At 39.6% G+C, this 21,044-nt stretch overlaps 2 protein-coding genes across 14 annotated transcripts in view; both read right to left on the bottom strand.

The window, feature by feature from the left end:
* Positions 1 to 21,044, bottom strand: part of LOC132990052 (uncharacterized) — a 377,347-nt gene that overhangs the window by 226,072 nt on the left and 130,231 nt on the right. The gene's annotated exons all lie outside the window — the stretch shown is intronic.
* On the bottom strand, positions 1,775 to 19,468 carry bcas1 (brain enriched myelin associated protein 1). Of its 13 annotated transcripts, none has more exons than XM_061058029.1 (17): positions 19,174 to 19,466; positions 18,991 to 19,078; positions 18,692 to 18,776; positions 17,263 to 17,891; positions 11,781 to 11,984; positions 10,774 to 10,833; positions 10,181 to 10,216; positions 9,709 to 9,924; positions 8,128 to 8,190; positions 7,892 to 7,933; positions 7,594 to 7,635; positions 7,394 to 7,465; positions 7,063 to 7,107; positions 6,171 to 6,293; positions 5,992 to 6,072; positions 4,455 to 4,670; positions 1,775 to 2,860 (listed from the first exon to the last, which is right to left on the bottom strand). In XM_061058029.1, the coding sequence occupies exons 2-17, from the start codon at positions 19,027 to 19,029 to the stop codon at positions 2,783 to 2,785; spliced, it is 2,031 nt and encodes a 676-aa protein (XP_060914012.1). In that variant the 5' UTR covers positions 19,030 to 19,078; positions 19,174 to 19,466; the 3' UTR covers positions 1,775 to 2,782. The 13 variants fall into 13 exon arrangements, with proteins under 13 accessions (XP_060914012.1, XP_060914013.1, XP_060914014.1 ...); XM_061058030.1 differs by having other exon boundaries at positions 7,075 to 7,107; XM_061058031.1 differs by lacking the exon at positions 10,181 to 10,216 and having other exon boundaries at positions 19,174 to 19,468.

Below are 21,044 nucleotides of genomic sequence, written 5' to 3'. Positions count from 1 at the left end.
TGGGTACTATTATGAAGCATTTCTCATGATTTTATATTTGGAAATGAACATAAAACCTTCACACATACTATGAATATGGTTTGCAAAAAAAAAACCTGTCACACTGCATCTCAATTTAAAGCTTTCCTCGGGAGAAAAGAGCAGACAACGGACCACATGTCTTATACATTACAAGCAATACTTCACTTCTTCTCCTTTAGTGCCACGGCAATTACTTTAATGCACGATTTAAAACGATCATACCTATTATAGAGGGCGTGTGCCTCATTGATAACAAAGGAGCAGTGTGAGTTATGCCTTCAGGGGCCGCGACTCATCACTTAATGGTGGGTGAATGGGGGGGTCTTCAGATGCTATATCTATCTAAAACACATCCTTCCAGAGACTTCACACTGCGCCATCCATCAAAAGAAATTACATCATAAACGGTGAAAGAAGATTTGAGGGGGCTTACTTTACCTGGAACGTACTGTTCCTTAGATCTTGTTCTACATCTTTTATCCCCAAGGTGTCTCTCAAAAATGCAAATGAGTTTTTCAATGGTGATATCAAGCAGACTTCCACTGTTACAGATAAAGGCCTGTGCTGCAGCGCTGTCTGTCAGAAAAACTGTCACTTGTGTACCAGATGAGTAAGGTCTAAAGTATTCGCTTCTACACCCAAGATAGCAAAAGTGTGACTCACATGTTACGCCCAATAGCTTTAAGTTTGCTGTCTACACCTTTGGGAGGAGTTTTTAAAAGGTGTATTAAACAGTCTTAATTTAATATTGATGTTTCTTTATAGGGATGTGAAGATTAAAGGAAGAAAATTTGATTTTTCCCACTATAACAGATTGATTTATCTCATTATCTTGAGACAACAAAGCTTGTTTTATTTGATTTTATGGATGATCGATCTGGAAAACAAAATAATAGGCTGATCACTGTGATGGCCAGACCGCGACATGCTTATGCTGCCATTGCACACACTAATGAAAAGGTCAGTTTAGACTATATTTAAAGGCTTAATATGTGATTTTTCACACTTAAATATAATATAAATCAAGTATATCCTCTGAAAATAACTCTGTGGGTCATGACTGTTTACAATGAGTGTGACACCCGAGTCCCACTGTCTGTGATGCTTTCCAAGCCGTAGCTATAGCATGTTTACATCGCCCGGACGGCTGGCAGGCTCCTCCCCTCGCGTTTAGACTTTAGACTTAAGACTTTACTTTATTGTCCCCAGGGGGAAATTCTTTTCCACGTCACAGTACAGTTATGGACAGCACGCCGACAGATAATAACAGTTTAAAAGTTGTTTAATTGAGGGACTAGAGAAAAGAAGAATAACATACTGTACTCACTGCTTAACTGTGTTTCTAGATCACGCTCATTTCAGGTAAATTTACATGCAGTGTGAAGATACGAGCATAATAAAGATCGCTAGCATTAGCATGCTAACACAACAATGCAGCGCGAGTTGTTTTGGTTTCATGCTGGGGCGATATCTGCTGGATCAAAAAAATCGCATATTCTTCCTTTAATCGTAAAATCATGTTAAATCGATTCAGAAGTGTCATGGTTCACATCGATACTCTGAAAAAATTAATCGCAATAACGTGGTGAGCGTCAGCAGCTGCAGAGCAAGATTTAGAAATTGAGGACGCGCCGTCGTCTTTCAAACCGGAGGTGTGGAAGCATTTGGACTTCCCCAAGACAGAAAATGAAAGTGGTGAGAAGTTATTGATGTTGCACATCTGAATGTAGTGTGCTGAAATGAAGCGCAAACAAATGTTGAACATATTTATTGTCTTCAAGAGAGAGCCGATGTTATGCATACATACATACTTATAGTGCAAACAGAAGCACGGTATTAATTGCACATACGCCAAAAAACAGAAAATGACTTAAGACACTTCCATGAAAACGACACGACACAAAGTGCTGCGACCAAATTAAAAGCTAATCGACTGTGATTTATGAGAACTGCGAAAACGTACCACAAGGACACATTTGCACAAAGACACCATTCTGCCACCTTCAGACGCATTTGTTATCGTGAACACTTTACAATCAGGTCCCCACAGAGCAGTAAAGATTGAGATTTTTTTCCCACATGGCCCAATACATGACATGTTATGTGCTTTAGTTTTACACAGAGCTTAGATCAAGTTAAAAAAAAAAATCTGTAAGTGCAGTTTGTTATAGAAATGTGCTCGTCGTATTTAAATGTTATATACATTAAAGTACTTCTTCATTATCATTATATATTATCCTTTGTATTGACACCTTCTGTGTGATATTTCTGGTTCATTCTGTAAAAATAAAACCTTTATAACATTGTGTTCTTAAATGTTTTTGACATATTAATCTGCTCAAAGCAAAGCATGGTTCTGTCTATAACATACGCCCAGTTTACAGAATGTCAGGCGGTGGGAACAGAGATAAGTCACATTAAATGTCTCTTAAAAAAAACAAAACGGTTTCACACTCACATCGCTATACTTGTCAAGACATCTATATAACAAAAAATATATATATTTATCTCAACGACCTTGCCATTTCTTGACTTCCACCACAAACACCTCCTGCTCTTTCTCACACTTGCTTTAATCCTTCCAGACACGTCGCTCTTTTGAATTATGACTTCTTAAGTGTAGCAAAAGAAAAAGAAAAGAAAATGTAGTTAGAGATAGGAGAGGAAAGGGAGATAAGAGAGAGAGAGAGGTAAAAGATTGAGAAAGAGAAGGAGAGAGAGGTGGAGTCTGTACAGGGAGACTTTAGTGTTGCTTTTGGTTTCATTTGGCCTTCTCAGCTGCTGCAGCGACGGCTGGCTCTGTCTGGACCCCGGCATCTGTAGAGCCACGTTTCTGACCCTGAAACAAGAAAGAGAAACGTTTAGTAAACATGAAACCACTTTGAGGCTCTTTTCTCATATACACTTATATACAGAGCAAAATATTCTAATTTGCATCTTCAAATCTACAATTCATGGGGGCGCTGGTGGCACAGTGGTCAGTGCGCGCGCTGCATGTATGGAGGCTGTGGTCCTCCAGGCGGGTGGCCTGGGTTCGAGTCCAACCTGTGGCTCCTTTCCTGAGGCTCGTTCCCCACTCACTCTCTCCCTGATTTCCGACTCTATCCACTCTCCTGTCTCTCGTATAAAGGCACAAAAAGTCCCCCAAAAATTCTACAATTCATTTAGCAGATGCTTTAATCCAGAGCGAGAAGCATCAGAGAGTAATGGTGCATTCATGTGGTGTCGGACACAATGGGAAAAACGAGTTTCCGAGCTGTAAAATCCACATGAACACCCGCTTAAGTCGGAACAACAACTCGGAAACTCAAAAAAGAATTAGGTGCCCAACTTCCGGACTTGATGTCAGAATAGTCATCACATAGGAGGCAAAGTATGTTTTGTTAATGTTAACATACTTTTTTATGAATTCACTATTCAGACTTTCCAAACTGAAATCACGTGAACACACTGAAGTCGGAAGAACGACTTCCCAACTCGGAAACTTGGACCCCCCCGAGCAGCACCTGAATGCAGCATAAGTACAACACAAGCAGGGATCTAGAAAGGAGGAAACAACGTCAGTACGTGCAAATTAACAAAGCTGTTGTGACGTCTGATTGGACGCAGCTGCTGACAGGCAGAGCAGCTTTTTTCTTCTTTTATAATTAAAGTTAATATATCATCATCAACAACAACATGAACAGCTGTTCTTGAGAGTACTAGTCAGCATCAAAACCATCCTAAATATGGTCGTCATCAAAATCATGAAGTGCATATAGGTCAAGTCTACTTGATACAGTGGTGTTCAAGTTGTGAGGACTCATTTCCTATTTTGTTGCACTATTTCTGTAATCTGCATTCCTTGCAATCGTATATATTTACTCCAAACCAGAGTTACATTTACTCTTGTGACTGTAATTGACAGGGAAGTCATTTTTTAGTGTACTTAGTTGAATAGTAGTTTGGCTTGTTCTACCACATGACAGTCAGTATCACATAGCGACAGGAAGATTCCACATTACATTGCACTTTATTAAAGGTGTGCATGTAATTCAACAACCTGGTAAGAAATCCATATTATCTTGTTGTTTTTGCACTGCACAAGAGAAAAGATCATAGTTCAAGTTCAGCTCCTCCCCCTCAGGTCTGAAAGGTTACCAATCAGTACTGTGAATAAACTAAATCAATTACACTGAGTAGATTTCTAGACCAGTAACTTTACTCCTACTTAAGTCCATTTAAATCACAGTAACTGTACTTTTATTCTTTCCACCTCTGCCTGTGCAGAACAACACCCTGTTTGTGTCTTGAGGTGCACTGCACTGTGGAAAAAGAGCCCACACCTTTAGTTACTTCACAAGTTGCTGCTGCCATCTAGTGGAGACATCCTGAATAAACATGATATCTGCAGAGCTGGCACTGTGAGGGGGGGTAAATAACGCTCTCCTTACCAGATGTTTAAAGAACTTGTGGATGGAGTTTCTCTTCTCCAGTTTGGCGGGCACGTTGGCGGCGTCGTCTCCAGCCGGGGAGTCCCCTGAAGCTGGTTTGTTTTCTACGACCGCCTCTTTGACCGCTGCTTTGGGTTCCTCTTTGGCTTTGGCTGTCTGAGCTGCTGCTTCTGCTGCTGCTGCAGCGGGGGCAGGGGCCGCCTTCTTGGAGTCAGCCTGAAAGTGTTGTGAATGAAAAACTGAATTATTCCTGTTCCTGGAGAAGCAGCGGCTCAAATGTCTGGCCCACACATTTGCCTCTCTACGGAAGCCCTAATAGGACAAACATCCATACATTTGATTTACTCGGTTTTCCAGTGATGACAAGAAATTTCTGGTTGTTATCTCAAGAACTCAGCTAACTGAACTCAGTACCTGGAGATAACAACACTGCTTTTCACTTGACAATGACTTAACTTCAGTTGATTTCATGAGATCTCAAGTTATTTTCATGCGCTCGGGATAACAAAGCGAGTTTTCCCACTATAACAGATTGATTTATCTCATTATCTTGAGACAACAAAGCTTGTTTTATTTGATTTTATGGATGATCGATCTGGAAAACAAAATAATAGGCTGATCACTGTGATGGCCAGACCGCGACATGCTTATGCTGCCATTGCACACACTAATGAAAAGGTCAGTTTAGACTATATTTAAAGTCTTTATATGTGATTTTTCACACTTAAATAGAATATAAATCAAGTATATCCTCTGAAAATAACTCTGTGAGTCATGACTGTCTACAATGGGTGTAACACCCGAGTCCCACTGTCTGTGATGTTTTCAGAGTTTTCAGAATCCTATCTTCAGTTTGTTGACATCGCCCGGCCGGCCGGCTGACTCCTCCCCTCGTGTATAAAAGTTGTTTAATTGAGGGACTAGAGAAAAGAAGAATAACATACTGTACTCACTGATTAACTGTGTTTCTAGATCACGCTCATTTCAGGTAAATTTACATGCAGTGTGAAGATACGAGCATAATAAAGATCGCTAGCATTAGCATGCTAACACAACAATGCAGCGCGAGTTGTTTTGGTTTCATGCTGGTGCTGAAGGGCGACATCTGCTGGATCAAAAAATCGCATATTAAGCCTTTTAGGTTTAATATGTTTGTTTTGTGCTTTTGCATCTCTGGAGATACGAAATAATTAAGTCGAGATCTTGAAACAGAAAAGGAGAAAAACTCGTTATCACAGAAAACGGAGTAAATAAAATGTTTTGATTCATGTCCACTTAGGGCTTCCGTACCTCTCCACTCACAAATGCAAATGGCCTTTGTGATGACATCAGATTTAAAACTTGAAAAAAATATTAAGGTGTACCAACCAGGAAGTTAGGATCAAGTGTGACAGCGACATTATGAGGGATAATCATAGAAGCACTTCAGCCAACAAAGTGGTTTTAGAGCAGGTTGGAAACCAGATGTATTAAATGAAATAACGCTGGTTAAATAAGCAGCTGAGATTATCTCAAGCCAGAATCTTTCTATATTTACCACTCCAGTTGTTCTCCTGAGGAACCGAACTCCACTTGTGGAGGCTGCCTGGACTTTTGTGGTCATGTTGTCTAACAGTACCTCAAATTCACATTCATCTGTTACTGTCTGTTTAGTAATGCAATCACAATTCATGCTCAGAATCGTAGACATTGTAGAGAGCAATAAATGGTGCTTACTTTAGGCTTGAAGAAAGACAGGAAAGCTGATTTTGCGGGCGGTTTCTTCTCTTCCTGAACAGGCGGCGGCAGTTCCGGTTTCGCAGCAGCCTCCAGAGTGCCGGCTTTCGAGGGATCCACCTTCTTTTATCAAAAGATCGGAGAAGAAGAAAATGCAAATCATGATCTCTTTAGGGAGTTTAATGCATGGCCGTCATTGGAGCTGACAGAGGGAGGGCATGGAGCTGCCACCTGAGAAGTGAAAGAAGAGGTAAGATGTGGAAGAAAAAGAAAGTAATTCAGGCTCAGAGCAGGAAAAGAGGCCAACAAACCTGATAAGAAGCAGTCCCTCTAAGAGCCAAGATACCCACTCCGTCATGCACAAAAGTCAAGAATGCCATTGTCCGTAAAAAGAAAAGGATATGACCTTAAATGAGTATTTCAACACTTTGGGAAATAAACTAATTTGTCTACTTCCAAAAGATAAAACAGCTGATCCAATTTCAAACCTCAAAAATGAGACAGGAGACGTTTAGCTTAGCTTAGCTTAGCTTAGCTCAAAGAATGGAAACAGGGAAAGTAGCCTGTGTTTGGGTAATATCACCATCTAACATGTTCTTTTTCTTGTTTTTATTCTTAGTTTTAAAGCCAAATGGAAAAGTTCAACCAAAAAGCTCTGGGTTCATGGGTTAAAGCATGTTAATTAGCAAGCTTTTGAAGCGCTAGCAGGCAGATTTAGTTAGCTTCCGACAGAGCTAACTTTCAACCTGTTTCCAGTTTGAATGCTAAGGGTGCAAACTGTCGCCTCGTACTTACAGGCAGATATGAGTGTACTTGTTTTCTCATTTTGTTATCAGCGAGAAGTCAGGTAAGTTTACTATATTTCCCAAAATGTGGAAGTCCTTTAATTTACCTCGGTTTCTACCTCTGCTTGTGGTACCTCCACATCTTCAACAATCTGCAGGGAAGAACATTATTTGCTTCCCCATCGTTTCAAGTTCTCGAGAAAGGTAATAAATCACGAGCTGACTCGTCTGTCATGATGGAACCAATAAATAAATGTGTTTTTTTTTTTTTTCTCAAACTGCAAATGTCAAATTTTCACGTGTGCAGTCTGGAATGAATGAGAGGTTATATCTGTTCAGCATAATATTTGGTTCATCTTGTACAACATCATGTCAGAGGGGCCTGCAGAGAGAAGAAAATGAAGAATTAATATTCCCCAGCACTTCCTGCTGATTTACCTGCTGACTGTCCTCTACAGCCGGCTGTGCCGCCTCCTCCGCTGTCTCAGGAGGTTCAAATATATTTTCACTCTGAGCAGATGCAAAATTAATCAGACATCAGAACATATTGGTTTTTTATAAAACACAGGATCAGAGGATTATTCCGCTCCCTAAAAAGACGAAAAACCCCAGGATTGAGAGCTCTCCCTTTGATTTACCTGGACTTCTACAACGGGCTCAGGCACCTCCACTGGTGTCTCCTGCAGAGCAAAACTACTTTGTTATGTTCTCAAGAGATGCAAATTAAAGCGGCAACATGAAAATGCTGTAATTCAATGTAATCGTTTAAAAAAAAAAAATCAAAGCAACTATGTCAAACCCCACATTAAAAGGCATTCATATCAAACTCTCTGAAGATTGAGCATACTAATTATGATCTGAATCACAGGATCAGAGGATTATCCCGCTCCCTGAAAAAGATAAGACCCCATGATTAAGAGCTCTCCTTTGATTTACCTGAACTTCTACAACTGGCTCTGGCTCCTCCACTGGTGACTCCTGTGGATCAAAACTACTGTTTACTCTAAAGAGATGCAAATTAAGATGCTGAAATTCAATGTATATGATTGTGTGTACACATTTGTTATGTACACGGCTGGTATCTTTCAAATGATTACTTTAAACAACTATTTCAAACGTGCATACATTCTAATCAAGAGCTCAGGAGGTCCAGCATTTTCTTTCTAGTTTACCTTGACTTCTACAACCGGTTGTGCATCTACCTCTACTGTTGGCTCTGGTGGGTTCTTGCTTGTCTGCAGGACAGTGAAGGAAGCGTTAATGTTAGTAAAAGCCAAAAAGACAGAAAGAAATGTCCTTTACGAAGAGAGGTTCTGATTATGCAATTTCTCAGCATGTTAGAACCTGTTTGACGATTTTGGGAATAACCACACGATTGGTCGATGAGAGAGAGAGATGAGAAGGTCAGTACCATTCTCTGTTTGTGGGCTGAGTATGGGCCTAAAGACAGGGGTTGATTAGCTTAGCTTAGCTTAGCTTAGCTTAGCATAGCATAAAAACTGGAAGCAGAAGGAAACAGCTAGCCAGATTTAATCCAAAGTTCACATATAGGCACTGCTTGTCAATAGACAAGGCAGGCAACTGCTTCGGGCCCCATGTCAGTTAGGGAACCCCAAACTCTCAACCACAGCAGTGGCTCAAAATGTTCTTTCAATGACAGTAGGAAACCTCCTTAAGGGGGCCCCATCTGACAGCACTCACTCTCTGTGGGCCGCTAAATGACACATGAATTATTGCTGGTAAAACCTAAATTTGTTGATGAAAGTCAATGAAGGAAAATTAAGGTTTTTAAAGTTCTTCATATCTATATTTTAAAAATAATACCAATGCCAATTTGGGAGTAATAAAAATAAAAATAAAAAAAATGTTTTTTTAAATTGTTTATGACATAACAGTCAGTAATGCTGATTGGACAGGTCACTGTGAATCTTTTGCCTAGAGCCCCAACAGAATCTAGAACCGCCACTGCAGATGCACAATATCACCTGCATAGCTTAAAATTAAGCAATCATCTAATGCAACAATTTGTCAGTTATTAACGGCTCGGTGCAGGGACTTCATTGAGCCTCCTTTGGTTTCCTGTCTAACTAACAGGGACCGTGATGAACAAATAGGCAACATAAATGAAACAAATATGTTTAAATGTAAGCTGTAGAGATGTTCAGGGACCAGCAAGGTAATCTAGTTTACCCTTTTCCCAATGTCTATGCTAAGCTAGGCTAATTACCTTCCAGCTCTAGTACAGAAAATAGAGTGGTATTGATTCTCATCAGACTCAAGGCAAAGCCAAAAGGTTTACCTCCCAAAATGTCAAGCAATTGTTTTTGTAATGCAATGAATCACAAATGGGAATAGAATGTGGACTGTGGAAGAAACAGTGGTACTAATAAGATTTTTCCCCCAAAGATATCTTTTGGTCAAAGTCACATTAATATTGCAAAAACCCAATTATTTTACGACAAAGGGAAATTGTTCAGTTTCTGCCACGTCCAGACAAACAGCTCTTGTGCAGTTAGTAACGGGATAAGCGACGGTCAGTTTTAGAATACGATAATCTACCGTACCCCTGCTGCAGGCTTGGCCGAGGCTCCACTTGAAGCACCCTTGCCTTTTGGTGCCTTGAAACCTATCAGTACCTCAAATTCACATACATCATGTTTCACACTACTTCATGAAAACAAACACAGTGGAACATCAACTCAAAAGTCTATATGAATAATCTGCTTTCTCCAGTTTGCTGGGTTTTTTTTTACCTTTGGACGGAAGAATTTGCTCAGTGCATCTTTGGCAGATTTTCCCTTTGCGGGCTCAGGTTCTTTTGCAGCAGCTTTTGGTTCCACTTTTGGTGAGGATTTGACAGGTTTGGCTGCTGGTTCGGCTTTAATTTCCATTTTTGGTGGCTCTGGAGGAGGTGGCGGCGGGATAGACATTCCTTTGGATGCTGCGGGCGGTTCAGATACTTGTGCAACCTATTCAGGGGAGAGAGCGGGCATTAAAACAATGTGTTGCTATGGAATACACCCAGACTAACATCAACTTTTAAAGATACACAGTGAAAATTATATGTGAGATAATAACTGCAGGCATCAATAAAGTATTACCAGTGGCGTTAGTATGCAAAATGCAAAACTGGCAAATAAAGCAACAAGTTAACTGAAGACAACAGTGTCCAGTAAAGTTTTACTTTCACTGCAAGATCTGTAACTTTATAGGCAATGTGCTCACAGTAGTGGTTGCAGCTGGTTGGCTCTCCTTTGGGGGCTAATAAGCAACAGGAAAAAAATGCAGTTAGGGAAATCAAGCAAAAAAAAATATCAGCATAGTGCGATATGGCAATGCAACCCCCTCTGCAACAAATGCATCGTCACACGCCTGAGATAAATTTGTCAATAAGCAACTTTATTCATAATACATAAATCAGTTCATGCTGTTCTTAATGGAGAGTCGGTTCACCCCGGGCAGCACTGCAGCTCACATACCTTACAATAGCTCGTGTGCATGGCCTAAAAATGATATTTGTTGTTTCAAATGAAATTGTAACTAAAGACATCCTTGATTCAACCACAAGCAGGATCAAACAGAAATTGATGCAAGCAATCAACAAAAACTGTGTGCATGTCCAAAACCTGCAATATTCAGTATATCAGCAATCAACCCTGAGCTTCAATTAATTCACATAAACAGCCTTATAAATCAAAATAAGCGTGACATACTGACGGATAATAAAAGCTGGTCAAACAACAATATCAAAGCCATGGTGCCAAACTCATGTAACAGTGTATTTTAGTGTTCGATAAAGCTTTATTAAATAAGATTACCTGAGCAGCAGCAGCAGCAGGAGCAGCTGTTTCCTTTTTGGTCGTTTTAGTGGGAGTCACCTGTGCAACAAGAGAAGAAAACATTAACCCACTTCAAGGAAATAAGAAGAAATAGCGTCATCAAATGTGGCTCGTTATGTTATTTTAAATGATGAAGCTGCAGTGTAAAAGATTCCGCTTGTATAGCTGATGTAACAGGGAGAGAAAAATAATTACTTAGATAAAACAGAAGCCTTTCATAAACGCAGACATAGGCCTTTATGATACACTAACTGAGGCCCCACAGAGTGCACACTGAGGTCCCTGACAGAGCACATACAGTACATGCGCTGTCATTGTGACAGCCATTGTGCTCCGGAGATGGCGTAGGCCTGCCCTCGCTCTATCTTCACAAATCTCAACTTCCAACAGCACAGGCCTCCCTTGTGAGCTCACACTATGGGTTGAACAATAGGCCGCCACATTCCCGCATGTTCAAAGACTTGATTAGCATGGGGCTAGGGCAATGGTAACTCTTTAAAACGGCCTGAGTCCAAAAGACAGCACGATGAAGAGGAAATACAATAGCTGCTTGTTGTACGTTTTCCATCAGGCCTCGGTCATCATGGCAGATTTGAGTTATGGATACCTTTACTACCAAAAAAACTCGCTTTTTGGCACATATCTCAACATAAAATAAGACAAATCAAACACAAACACACACACAAAAATAACTGTAACACATCTTGTCTACATGTATGATCAGTGTTATCAACACTTCATATATATATTAGCGTATGTCTTTGCTTCAGTTAAAAGCAATTGTAAGAAGATGTTTTCCTCATTTTCTGTTGTGTTGGTATTTGTTTGCCCCTACTTCAAGTTGAAGATTTCAAACGTGCATTTGTTGGTACAGTTTTGATTGCGGCTAATGTTTGATTAATTTCCCCAAAGCTGCCAAATTTAACAAGAGCAGCAATTAACAATATGAAGTGCGCATAAACAGAACTTGAAATGTATCCACTTACTAGTGTTTTGAAGAAGTTCATAACTGGATTCTCTTCTGGGATACTCTCCTCTTGCTTGTCCTCAGGTTCACTGTTTTCCGTCTCTGGTTCAGGAGCTTTTTCTTCCTCTGCACTCGGGTCTGGAGTCACACTTTCCGGCTCTGGTGATGACTCTGGTTCTGGTGTTGGTTCCGGCTCTGGTTCTTGCCCTACGTTAGCTGTCTCCTATACACCATCACAAAGAATTAGCCTTTCAGAATTATGTTAGAGCAGCGGCGCTGATATGCAAGCAGTGAGTGTCTTAATCGCAGCATTGAGATGGGAGCACAATTCCAACCATGCCTCTGCCTACTCACAGCATTGTCAACAATCACCCTTTTATTAATGTGTCTGTCCCACCCCTCACTCATTGATATTCAACAATGTGTGAGAGTTATGCCCAAAGAAATGTGAGGAGAACCAAATACCTTGCTGTGTCCTTAGGATGAAAAATATGTCTTATGTGTTTAAGAAAACAATTGACCAACAATGATTTCAAGATCATTTGAAAAGAACCCATTTGTTTAAATTTTCCTTCACTGTAGCCTGATAAGAATTAACCTTTTTAAAACTAAAATTATAATTACTTCTACTTCTCTTATTGTCTTTCTATTTTGAAAGCAGGTACTATTTTTATGACAGAGGCCACATTGAAGAAAAAAATATTGGGAAAAAGTCAAAATATTGTGAGATTAAAGTCATTATTTTTGGCTTTGGTTAGCGTTATATGTTATTTTTCAGGGGATTATAAGAAGAGCAACAGGCTGCCTGCACTGAAAAGAAGTTATATTCAGTCCATCGTGAACCCTTTACTAAAGTATAACTCCATAAGATGCTCCATGTCCATTATTTTAGCAGGGCCGCTCTTCTGATATTACCTTTCAACATAGCATACAGGCTAACATTAGCCTTAAATTACAACGTTTTTCTCTTAATATCAAGACTTTATTATCAAAATATTACAACTTTGTTCTCACAATAACTTTTGTAATATCATTACCTTACTCTCAAAGTATTATGACTTCAATCTCTTTTTTTTTCTCTTAATGTGGCCTTGATACTCGGCAGTAATTTTCATTTTGTACTGATGAAACATTCGTACAAACTATCATGAAGGAATGAGATTTTTTCAAGTTTTCATTTTAGATTTTATTGGAAAACGCTTCAGTATATGTGAACTTCGAGAACATGATAAATACAAACAAACGAAAGTATCATTATTCAAAAATATTACAATCCAGTTGCATTATTGATGAAAAACTATTCTAAAGAGGTAGACTGTTTCTAAGACAAAAACAATGTTAAAATTTTTTTTACTGAAGTACTTCCTTTGGAACGACGTAAATATTAACAGTAATACTGTGTCCCACTGAAGACATTTCTAAGCCACTGAGCCCGTATTCTGATTCTGCAACAACTGATGTACAAACTGACTGCAGATGAACAAGTAAGTCTTCCATGTCTGAACTTGTATCCTCAGTCATTGCTGAACTTTGTGAGTTCACTGTTGACTCTGTTGAGTTCTCTTTGGTCTCCATCTCTGTAGTGGTCTCTTGCAATAACTCTGCTGCGACATCTTCTTTAATGATATCTTCAACAATGGTCTCAAGAATGATATCAACAAACTCTACCACACTGTCATCTAAAGTGGCTGCTTGAGAATCTTTAGGGTTCAAGGCTTCAGATATTTCATGAATTACCATTATCTTCTCTGTTTTTTGTTTCCCCTCGAGATGGCTTGAATCCAGCTCAGAAATGTCAGGGTTTAAAACAACGAATGGGACGACTTCATCCTCACCAAGTACCTCTTGGACAGAAACCCAAGGCTCGGACTCATCAACGACATCCATCAATGGCACATCTGCTTGTTTTACTTCTATTTGTTCTGTAATGTCAACCTTTTCTGAAATGACTTGGACTACAGAGTCTTGACGGTCCTGCAACGTTACCAGGAGGTCTTCTGTTTTTGGTTCCTGCTCAAGTGTCTGAAGGCTCTGGAGAAAAGACAGGATTTTAATCAGTTAGTTCAATACATTCCACTGCAACAACAGATGGAAAAACAGATTCTTTAAGAGCATCTTCCAATGGCACCTCAACTGGGCCGATGATCTCCTCTACAAGTTCCTCTTGAACTGAAACATTAGGCACAGGCTCCTCTTTGGCATCCATCTGTGGCACATCTTCTTGCTCAAGTACAGGTTCAACAGCTATGTTTTCTGTAACTTCAATCTTCTTGATGGTAGCTATGACCGCTGATTCCTTTGTGTCCTCAATTTTTACAATGAGCCCTTTGGTTATTGGTTGTTGCTCAAGAGAGCTTGAACTCTCCTCAGCCGACTCCTCAGAGATGACACGGTCTGAATCCATTTGTTCCATGCATTCAAGACTAACCAAAGATGGAGCAGATGTTTCTTTGCAGGCTTCTTCCAAAGGGGCTTCAATTGTGGCAATATTCCCCTCATCCAGTTTCTCTTCAGTTGAAACACAAGAGTCTTTATTTGAATCCATCAGAGGCATACCGTCTTGATCATCTGCAGGCTCCCTTACTATGTTCTCAGTTATGTAAATCGTCTCTGAATTAGCTTCAACGTCTGATTCTAGTACCTTGTCCACCTCTACCATAAGCATTTCAGTCTTTGATTGGTCTTCATTAGGGCTTGAGATGTTCTCCTCTCCGACTCCCGCCTGGCTTGACTCCTCTGTGGTTTCCATTTCTGGCAAATTGGCTTGACTATCTGCAGGTTCCTCAGCTGTGTTGTCTGTTACTTCCAGCTGTTCTGAAATGGCTTCAACAACCGATTCCACTGCAGGCTCTGCAGAAACAACAGGATTTAATTTGGTCAATGGTTGTTCAATACATTCCACTGCAACCTCAATGGGTGGATCGGTTTCTTCATCGACATCCTCCAAATGAGATGAAATTGGAGTGATGTCCTCCTGTACAAGTTCTTGTTGGACTGGAGTAGTACCATGCATCTGTGGCACATTTGCTTGCTCATGCACATATTTCTCAATTATGTTTTCAGCAGCTGGATCTTCTTCACAAGGGCTCAGAGTCTCTTCTTCTGGGATTTGTTTGGGTTTTTCTATGCTTTCAGCTTGTAGAGTGATGTCTTCTTCCACACTTTGTGGCATTGCGTCAACTCCAATTGATAAAGCACCTGTAGCTTCTTCAATGATCTCCTCAATAATTGTCTCACTTTGCTCATCTGGAATGGCAAAGTTCGATTCTTCTTCTCCACAAAGAGACACAAAAGTTGTTGCAATAATCAACTCTTCTTGCGGGACAATGCCATAATCCACGGCACACTCCTGGTGTGTGATGGCAATATAGACAAAATCTAGAGCGAGGGCATCGATCGCAGCCTGTGGTATCAAGTCATCATGGTCTTCAACAATGACAAAGCTGGGTTCTGCATCTGCAACAGTTCCTAGTCCAAATTCCCCTACCATATCTTGACTAACATCAATACTTATCTCTGTAGGGATTACTTCTATATAGGACTCAGGGTTGACTTCATCTTCAGGAGCATTTCGAGTATCTTCAGGACATTCCTCAATGGTGATGAGCCCATTAAAAGGTGACACAATGATATTGTTTACAAGTCCCTCTTGTTGACTTGTTCCTGTTACATCGTCAAGAGATGCAACAGCATCAGCAGCCACCTCTTCACAGGCGGAATCCGCTTCTACTAGAATTCCTGTTGTAAGAGGGAAAGTTGGTTCTTCTACAGGCTTGAGTTGGGTTCCAGGTGCAGGATTTGGTTCTTCAAAAGCAACCCTGAGAATGGGTTCCATCACCAAAATCCTTGGCTCTTCTTCCATCAGTACTACATCAGTCCAGATGTCTTCAGCTTTTTGACCATTGTTTTCATGTTCACTTGGCTTTGGTGTGTTTACATCAGCATCGTGAGTGGATTCAGAACCAGAAGCCTCAACATATTCTGTCACGACAATTTGAAGGCTGGACGAGACCTCCAATGGAACGGTTTCCTCAATGTTTTCCTCTACAGCTATTTCACCTTCTGTAATGGATTCAGTTACTTCAACCCGCTCCGCTCTGACGACTACATTCTCATACACGCTATCGTCCATGATGACCACTTCTTCGATGATGATATCAGAAACCACAGGCTCCGCATTTGCAGTCTGTTCAACAGCTTCCTCACCAATGACGACAACATACTCTCTCAGAAAATCTTCTTCCATCGCTGCTGCCTCCATCGCAACTTCCACCGGGACACAATAGCTGGTCGTATCATCATAGTCAGTTTGCGTTGCTCTATGTGCTTCAGTTTTGCTGTCCGTTTGGGTTGATATTTCAACCATTAGATGTTGACATTCAAGTTCTTCTCTGAGCTCAGCGACGATCATGGTGGTAGCTTCTTGTTCACTTGGGCCGGACTCCTTTTTCACGAAAATCAACAATTATGTTAAGATAAAATATATTTGTTTTGTCACTGGGACACGTAAGACAACCATGTGCTTGATCACACATTCATCACTTAATTATAATGCCATGCAAAAGTCCTGCATAATACTTACAGCTGGTGGTGTTGTTTTATTGGACTACATTAGATTAGTAAATTGTTCTTTTTAATTTTGCACCATTTATTTAAAGGGGTTGGGGAAAATTTCATTTTATTATTTACACTGTCAAATATTAAACAACTAAAGACAAGACAAAAGACAAACCAAATTACAACAACAACAACAACAACAAATAATTGTTAGTTAAGTAGTATCTGTTGCAGGTCGTATGTGTTACAGTGCATTATTGTACATCATGCAGATATCTATATTCATTGTTGGCTTCACAGTGAGTGAGAGTTAGTGTTCAGTTATTACTAAATAAAAAATATATATTCTATGAAATTATTGTGATATTATTAGGACATGTGATTTAAATTTTAGTGATTTCAGGAACTTTGGCAGGTAGGATGTTTTAGTACTCAAGCAAGGGGACATACATCCATACATTTTATTTTATCCAGTTTTGCAGTGAATACGAGTACAGTCAGTTGTTTCATTGAGATCTCAACTTATGTATCTCGTTATCTCGGGATAACAACGCTGGCTTTCCAGAAGACTTTGTGAAAAAAAATGGTATTGTTACAGAGAAAAGGAGTTACAAGTTGAAATCTCGATAAAACAACTCAAATGCACTTGTTATCACTGGAGAAATTAGTTAGTTAGCTTTGTTTTGCTGTCAACAAATTCCATCGAAAAACCCAAATAAACAATGCAACAGCGCTTCAATCAGTGCTTTTGGAATTCCCTACCATCCTTTTTTGGGAAACAATCGACCTCTAGGGCATTGATGAATAACATTTAGAAGGCTATATCGGAGACCTGATGGAAGTAAAACAATAAAAAGGATAATTTTACTGTTATTTGTATTTTCATGGGATTTGTTGACTAAAAAATATAGAGTATCACAGAACAGCATTAAAAGTGCACCTACCGGCTCTGGATCAGTGGCAGGGGGAGTTTCCTCTGGAGCTTTTTGATCTGTTTCATCTTCAGTTGGCGTGACTATTTCTTGAACTGTTTCAACTTCGACAGGAACTGGCTGAGGAGCGGGAGGTTCTGCTTTCTTTTTGAACATTTTGCCAAACAGATTGAGTTTTTCTTTACTTTTCTTGACCTCTGTCTGTACCGTGTTTTCCAGGGCCTCCTTCTTCTCGTTCATGGTTTCCAGGACCTCATCCTTCTTATCGTTCATGGTTTCCAGGACCTCCTCCTTCTTCTCATTCATGGTTTCCAGGACCTCCTCCTTCTTCTCATTCATGGTTTCCAGGACCTCCTCCTTCTTCTCATTCATGGCTTCGAGGACCTCCTTTTTCTGGTCCAAGGTTTCCAGGACCTCCTCCTTCTTCTCGGTCATGGTTTCCAGGACCTCCTCCTTCTTCTCGTTCATGGATTCCAAGACCTCCTTCTTTTCGTCCATTGTTTCCAGGACCTCCTCTGTCTTGGTGGCAGTTTCCAGGACTTCAGAAATAATTGGAGTCCCATCTGGAGCAGGTAGAGAGTCTGCTTCGATTACTACATAATCTGTTGTATCTGTGAGGAGGTCTACAGATGTTGTCCCGCCTTTAACAGACAAAAAGAAGAATCTGTTATCAAAACATGAACAAAAACATCAGCAGACGGTGCAACTATTCCAAACTGTACGACCTTAACCAGCTGTCACCAAACCTAATTGTAACTTTAACCAAATAAAGGCAGATACAATTGTATTCCTAGTTGCTTGTTTTCAGATATTGGTCAAAGATTAAGCATGGACAGTTTGTTCTTTGTATGGGCAGGATGTTACTGTTAGGACTACTGATTGTAATTTTCACAATTATTTTTCTCAAGAAGCCATACCACTTGATATCAATGTTGATTTGAGTGTTATTATTCCATAAAGTAAACATGTAAAACATTTATTATTAACTCTGGCATCAGCAGCCACTCTTAAACAAACTCAAGGTAAGTGGGAATCCTACGGTGTCACCTGAGTTACAAAAACCACACAGTGACTGGTCAAATAGTCGCTCCTTGTCTATGGCCTGTGACTACGCCTAGAGTTTACATTAGGAGACTCAAGGCATAGTCCAGCTGGGAGTCACAGTGTTTACAGAGCATTATAAAAGTCCAAACGACTAATCCAACATGGAATGATCAGCTGATTTTGTCCGTCAGAAACAGAATCTTTTCCCATAAAGAATGATATGAAATAGAAAGATAAAGTAGAACATTATCACATCCTCAGATGCTCCAGGGTTACAGATACTAACTTTGTGTCTGCTTTTGTTTTTAATTACACAATATCACTAGTTACACTTTGACATATCCAATATACTTCTGTTACCTTTAATACCAAGAAGAAATTTAAGTATTCCACTCACCATTAACCTGCAATCCATTAGATGTGATGTTTGCGGAGAGGCCATGCACTGATCCATTTCCATGCTTCTCTGATTTTTTCAAACTCTATGAAAAATGATTAAAAAAAAAACAAAAACAAATCTGTGTTAGCTCCATCATGAAAAAATTTGTTTTGGGCTAATTTGAACAGAAACACGTATTTTGACTAGAACTCATGTAGACACTTCCATGTCCATTTTGTTTCAGAGGAAACAAAGTTGTAAATTGTAGTAATAAGGTAATCATTGTCATGATTGAATTGTAATTGTTGTAATTTTACCTTTGCTCGCTCTTTAGCTTTTGCTTGCTCGTTTCCCATATTTTCCCAGTCAAACTCCTGCAGACACAGAATTTTATCTCGGGTAAAACTGAAAGGAAAAAAAAAAGACAAATGTGTTATATTGCACCGATATTCTAAATACATAGCTTTGAGTCAAACTTCCATATATTTCAAATGTCTTACCTTGTTACACCTTTGTAGCCGAGTAAAGTATATCCTGCTTAGGGAAAAATATGGAAAATTCCAGTGATCGACTAGCAGCTCCTACCCAACTGTGTATACAAGGCTATTGTAAACAGGCTATTTAATGTGTGCTTAAAAAAAGGGTGGGACCTTTTAAAATAATCAATTTGGATTTCCTCCAGTAGAAAGCCCGCCATCCGCCCTACAAGGTGTTGGCCTTCTTTTGTAAAATCACATGATGAGTTCATGGTAATCTCTGTGGGTATCCTGTGAACATATACCTCAACAAGATCATGAACAGGTAACACTCCAATCAATCACCCTGTGACGAGGCGGCGCAGTGGAGTCCTGTTGACAAATGCAGCTGAGAGGTAACAGGATGTGCATTGAGGATACTGACCTGACTTATTCTTTGACTATCAAAACATAAATAAACATGTTTGACTTACAACCCTGCAGTATCAACCTGGTTAATATTTGATTTGAGTAAGAATAATAAGAATGCCTTGAATTGAGTCTTTGTTATTTGGATTTTTTTTTTTATGATTCCCATTCAGGGTGTGTTGATTTTAAGAAATAGTGGGGAAAAATCAAACTGGCATGAGCCTTTAAAGTCCTTGTTTATTGTGTTGTTGTTATTTGAAAAATAAAAGCTTTTTTAGTTGCAATGATCAAGTATCTGATTTATTATCACAGTTAATCAAGACACACAAAGAGCTCTGTAATGAAATCATCCGTCTTTACAGACTCTCACAAAGGCCTGTCAATGCATCAATACTCACAGGCCTATCAGAGAGCCTGTAGTTCATCAACGGATTCCTTCTTTCTGCTATTTGTCTCGGCTCTTTGTTTTGTCAGGCTACTTCTGTGAGGAAAAGAGCTATGATCATGCTGACAAAAGCCCATTAAAACTCTTTTTTATTTTTTTTTCATGACACATGTCAAACCTTTTATATGCAAATCAGCTATTAAGTTCTGCATTTGTTGTCAGCCAACGTGAAACTGTGTTTAAAAAGCTTCAAATGTGCACTATGTATTGACCTTATTATGACGAGGCTTGGAATGCACAAACACAATGTCCCGATTGTAGCCTATGGCCTGCACATTGAGGTGGGAGTCGTTTGGATTCCCCTGTTTGAATTGTGCACTTCTGACTTCATGCCTTCAGGGCCTGCAGCTGAGAGACCTCAAGCAAACTCTGCGTGAACCAACGCAGGACGGCCCACAGAAATGTATATTTGTGTCACAGCCCCTCACACAAAGTGCACATCAAATCTCAAGCTGGACTAAAATACTGGAGCCCAGTGTGATTTTATCTTGGTAGGCTATACTGCCCATATGAAGTAATTGAGCACTTTGATGTGGTGTACTACATTACATCCATCGCAGCCCTATGTAGCTTCAGTAGCCTAGATTAATATCACTCTCGCTTCACACATGTAAATATTTGAACTTGGGCGCAGTACTGTTTGCTTTAGAAATATTTGCTGAACAGCAGTTCCGGCTGATACAATAACTAGTTCTAGATATTGTAAGCAAGTATGAACATTTCTTATTATAATTTATGATAATAATAGTAATAATTGTATACATTTGGAAAATTGAGGCTACAACTGATCATGGCAAAATAGCTACATTAGAATCGAATAGAATAGAATAGAATAGAATTACTTTATTGATCCTAAACTGGGAAATTGTGGTGTTACTGCAGCAGGTTATCCAAACACACAATATGAGTAAAAAACACAATGTTAGCAAATCTAAACACAATATAATATTAAATACAAAGTAAATAAGCACTAAAAATATCAAAACTAAGAATGGGAATATATACAACCAGGATTTAATTTAGCATTACTAGTCTTAAATAT

Source organism: Labrus mixtus, chromosome 15 (genome assembly GCF_963584025.1).
Source record: "Labrus mixtus chromosome 15, fLabMix1.1, whole genome shotgun sequence".
Lineage (NCBI taxonomy): Eukaryota > Metazoa > Chordata > Actinopteri > Labriformes > Labridae > Labrus > Labrus mixtus.
The sequence above is the reverse complement of the archived record's forward strand: the minus strand, read 5'-3'. Positions and strand labels throughout refer to the sequence as shown.